At 36.8% G+C, this 4,789-nt stretch overlaps 1 protein-coding gene across 1 annotated transcript; it reads right to left on the bottom strand.

Annotated features, from left to right (window-relative positions):
- Positions 310-4,230, bottom strand: LOC109207396 (protein COBRA-like). Its single transcript, XM_019370307.1, has 6 exons — positions 3,970-4,230; positions 2,853-2,932; positions 2,016-2,472; positions 1,723-1,882; positions 1,342-1,622; positions 310-1,054 (listed from the first exon to the last, which is right to left on the bottom strand). Exons 1-6 carry the CDS (start codon positions 4,055-4,057, stop codon positions 762-764), a joined length of 1,359 nt encoding a protein of 452 aa, XP_019225852.1. The 5' UTR covers positions 4,058-4,230; the 3' UTR covers positions 310-761.

The raw sequence follows: 4,789 nt of genomic DNA, 5'->3' as shown, positions 1-4,789 counted from the left end.
GTCACATTGATAGGCACTTTAGTTCCTCATATGTGTTTCCATGGCCAGTTATCTATATTGCATTCTGGTCACAAAAGTGAATGTAGCCTTCTTTGACTGGGAAACATGTCTTTCAAAGGTGCATCTTAGCTAATTTCGTAATACATGAACTAGGTAAAATGGATGGATCTAGTTTACTTTTTCTAACATTGACATTATGGACAGAAGCAAGTAGTAAACCTCATTCATGTCATTGTTGAGCTCACAAAATGCTAGAAGTTGCTCTAAAGAAGCAAACATTTCATAGAATATAACAAGGTGCAAGGGAAGGACAGGAATTATCGAATGTACTATAAACGCTGGAAAAACACAGAATCTTTTTTACAATGTAGAAAGTGGTTACATGGTGATGGTACAGAAAAATAGAGCACTAAAGAATATCAAATAATTTCACTCTATCTGTTTGTAAATGGTCTTTATTCTCATACAAATCTGAGATCACTATGAATTTGAGAAATCTACATAACAAAAATGAATACACCACAGTAGAAACACATTGGATACAACTGCTGAAGGAAAATTATGGCAGCCATTCCACCAGCCCTTACGAGTATGCAGATGAAACTAATATTTGCCTCGAACAAGTATTACCCGAATCCATAAGAATGGTCAACGTCACCGCTCAGGCAATACTCCAATCAGTTTTATCAGCAGTGGGAGTGAATCAATCCAAAGATAACTTACTGGGACAGACACTTGGCATTTATCCAAACGAGAGGCTTCTAAATAAATGCAAAGAAGAAGGCTGTAGAGAGCATCAGCGTCACCACTAACTTTAGTGAAGAAACCTTCCATACGGTACCAGCATTTGGCATATATGGATATGAATCGGGAGGCGGCATGACACAGTTATCACCATTGAAATAAACTCTGCGGGGAAAAGCCCACCCCTTGTCAAAAGTAAAAGTCGATAAATCCTTGCGGAATAGAAGCTCTGACTGGACATTTCCTAAAGGACCTGCTTGCATGAGCAGATCGTTGTAGAATTTCATACCCCATAACATGGCAGTGTCATCTGTAAAAAAAAAGGTCCAGAAGATTAGCCGTATCCTCCAATCTCTCAATTGATAGGGCAATCTAGGTAAAAATATCTTCAATAGTATAGTATTGCCAACCAAAAACATGACACAAGATTCTGAAATGAAATTCTTCTTTAAAAGTAGGGAAACGATACTTTTGGAAATCCATCTAATGTCTTTAACACTAAAGTATTAGCAGCTAGCTCTTTTGGATCACGAATGAAACAGTAGCAACTGGTTTTGAGAGCTTGTATAGTTGTATAGCAATAGGAAGAGAACTTACTTATTGCTCCATAAGGTGTTAATGACTTGTAATTGAAGCTGAATAACTGAGTCAGGTTGTCAAAGTTGGGATGCTGGACAACTAAGTTCCATTGTGTATAATTCATATTGTAATTGAAGTTAGTTATAGTGACCTTTACTCGCCAATACTCCTTGTAGTTGAGTTTCACATGCCAATGAATTCTAATAGGGCACATATGATTTGTGCACTGAACCAAAGGAGCATAAGTATTCTTCTTTCCATGGTCTGAAACAACTGAAGCTAAGTGCGGTTCGTCTTGACTGCGAGGAGCAAATGAAAAAGGATCAGGATGTAAATAACCAAAGATTTTAGAAGTGACAAAAAAATGGAGGAAAAAAAACATGTTTTTTCAGGACTTACTCTACACAATTTCCATGCTGAGTGCCATTCTTCTGGCAGCCACAAGTGCATGTTGGACACGGTACAATTGTGTCATTGTAGAAGGATGAGATAGAGACGCAGCATGTGGGAGTTTTTTGAGCTAGGAACTGTGAGTATGTGCATGTGACATTCCAAGTCACTGTCATTAACAATATAAATAGTTAGAAATTAATCTTCATGGCAATTATAAGGAGAAATAACAGTCTTAAAAGAGGAATTCCAGAATTCTCATTTGTTTCATGGACAAGGGGATATCTCAACAGTTAACTTACTCATGGCTTGTGTTACTCGTCTCCCATCTTGAGTAACGAACTTAGTGGGTTTAACAATTTTAGCGGGTCCACAAGTATAACCAGGCCCAGGTGCCTTTAAGGTGAAGTTCTTAGGAACTCTAACTGTTTTATTGGTTGTACCGGCAGCACCAACACTGACTTGGAATGAGCTAACAGCAGTTTCAGTATCTTGGCCCCATGAGTTGATCACTCCTCCCTTGCAGCAATTTGCAATCTGCTGGTTGTAAGGAGTTCCGGGGAGTAAGTCAACAACTGTTGGATCCTTCTTGCAGCAATGGGGAATGTTCCCTTTAAATTTTGAACAATCTCCTTGCTCTGTTGTTTGAGCTCCCATCATATTCCATATTACCTCCTTCTTCGCCCATGTCCATCCCAAAGTCCAGCCTGGTGCTTGAATATGTCTATATTGCTGGAAGTTGAACATAGTCACAACAGCCTGTCCGTTGCCAATGATAATGATCAGAAACTTCCAATTTGTTCAATACTACTCCAACAAGAAGAAGTAGAGGTAAATGCAGAGTTGCAGACTAAAGAATATATAGAACATGACACTGAAACCTAAAGACTAAAGAATAAAACAGTTTGCTAAAGAACTTAAAAAACTTTTTTCTATGCACTAATTTACACGCAATAACACTGGAAACAACTAATGTGTGGAAAGGCAATTCTTAAACAAACTCAGAAACTGCAGTGCAACAGAAGCAGACTGGTTTTAGTCCAAAATGGTTTTCAAAAACAAAAGAGAGAGAGAGAGAGAGAGAGAGAGAGAGAGAGAGAGAGAGAGAGAGAGAGAGAGAGACAGAGAGTGCTACTTACAACATATCCATCCGGCGTCCAGCTGATGACATCCCATTTTATTGTGATGTTGCCATTGGGATCAAGTGCATCGAAGGCATCTAGAAGAAAACCAGAAACAAAATTATAATGTGAAAACTGTGAAAAACAACAGATCTTTACCCTGATGTAGTAGAAAGGGGTGAAATGAATCACATATCTGATTCAACAACATAGAAAATGAGAAATTTTTTAAGGAGTTCAACTTTCCCTAGACTATGTAACAAGTTAAATATGGTTGTATATTCAGTTCAAACTTTAAAATCTTAACCAACGTGATCAAATGCAAGTTGTGACAGTGTAACCCCTAAATTCTAACATCAGAATATCAACTGCAACAAAATGGATTCTCCGATAGAAGAATATAGTTTGGACTGGATCCATCATTTCTAAATGTTTTCCTGGGCTCGTATTCGACCAGCGATCATAGTTGACATATATCTAGTACAGGCACGGAGCCAAACTGTTACGATCTTCTTTGATCTTGTCTTTAGGAGAATGCAGAGAATTCAATTAGGATAGCACATTGACTTGAGATAAGAAAACTTTTAGCTTCCTATATAATTGTGAAGCAATCAGAGCAAAACCCAAGTGAAAGGAAAAATGAGATTGATCTGAAATCCTTTTAAGTGAGATTTATCACTAATTCACTACCTACCGGTGTATCTTTAGATGCTGTCTCCCTCTCTTGGGGGGTGGAGAGGAATTAATCAGTAGAAAACATTAAAGATCTAACATTTAAGTTCAATTTACCCAAATCAAGACCCGATATACTTTACTCCTCTGGAATTAGTTTGGCAAGAAGCAGATCAATCTTTGGTCCAGTATGATTTCAGTTCATTAATCCCAACAATAGAAATTAGATGTAATGTGACATTAAAATCAAACATGATATGTGATTTGACATAAAAATCAAATCTTGATGTTAAAAATCACAAAAAAAAAATCTTAATCCTCCAAGAAATGCCATCAAGAACTCTCAGTATTACCAAATACTTCAAATCCAAACAAGGAAATCAAGAACTAATTAAAACCCATATCACAATTTCACAAAAAAAAATATGGATTGCAAAAACAGGGTATAAAGTCATGAGCAAACCTGTCGATGAAAAGCTGAAGCAAGACAGCAAGAAGACTAATAATACTGCAGTAGTAGTAAATCTAGGAAAAGATCTGAAGAACTCCATAAGCCCCTTGTAACTGCTATAGATTTTCTTGTGCTTTTTCTTTTGGGACACTCTCTGCTTAAGATCTGCTAAAATGCTACTGAAAATGGGCTAAAAGAGAGGAGAAAAATCTTGGCGGTGAGTGGCAGCTGGAACTGAGCTCACATGGCAAGTTAGTCTATTGAGCTTAAGTGGACTTTAATAAAGTCTTTTTAGACAATAACCACCCACTGGCCACTGTAATAAAGCTTTTTATTGTGTATGTTGTTTTCATCCAAAATTACTTATTTTCTCTTATTAAATGTAAGTTTCCTTTACAGCTTGTTTGGACGGTTGTTTCCGTTGTATCGTATTGTATTGTTTATCCCAAAATAATGTTTGTTTTCATCGTTTCATTAAATTTGGTTGTATTGTATTGTTAAATTCATTGTTCCGGAACAATGAAAAGTCCTCTTTTTTTAAACAACTGATTTGGTGTGGTGGGATTGTTTCCTATTTTTCTTTTCAATTATGTCCTAACTTATTACTCCACAATTTATTTCACCCTTTACCTTTTTTTCAATTTTAACTCCAAATCTCCAACCTATAACCCACTTTGTTTTTTCAAGAACTTTTGCCACCAATGCTAAAGATGTTTTGCCGCCTTCTATTTTATTTTTTCTCCTAATTTGCTTTTAACTCAACCCTAATTAGCTGTGCTCCTTCATTTTGCCTTCTTCTGTCTCGCTCCTTTGTTCTGCTTTCTAAGGTGTT

This window comes from Nicotiana attenuata, chromosome 2 (genome assembly GCF_001879085.1).
Source record: "Nicotiana attenuata strain UT chromosome 2, NIATTr2, whole genome shotgun sequence".
In the NCBI taxonomy this organism is placed as follows: domain Eukaryota; kingdom Viridiplantae; phylum Streptophyta; class Magnoliopsida; order Solanales; family Solanaceae; genus Nicotiana; species Nicotiana attenuata.
This window is presented reverse-complemented; position numbering and strand designations above follow the sequence as displayed.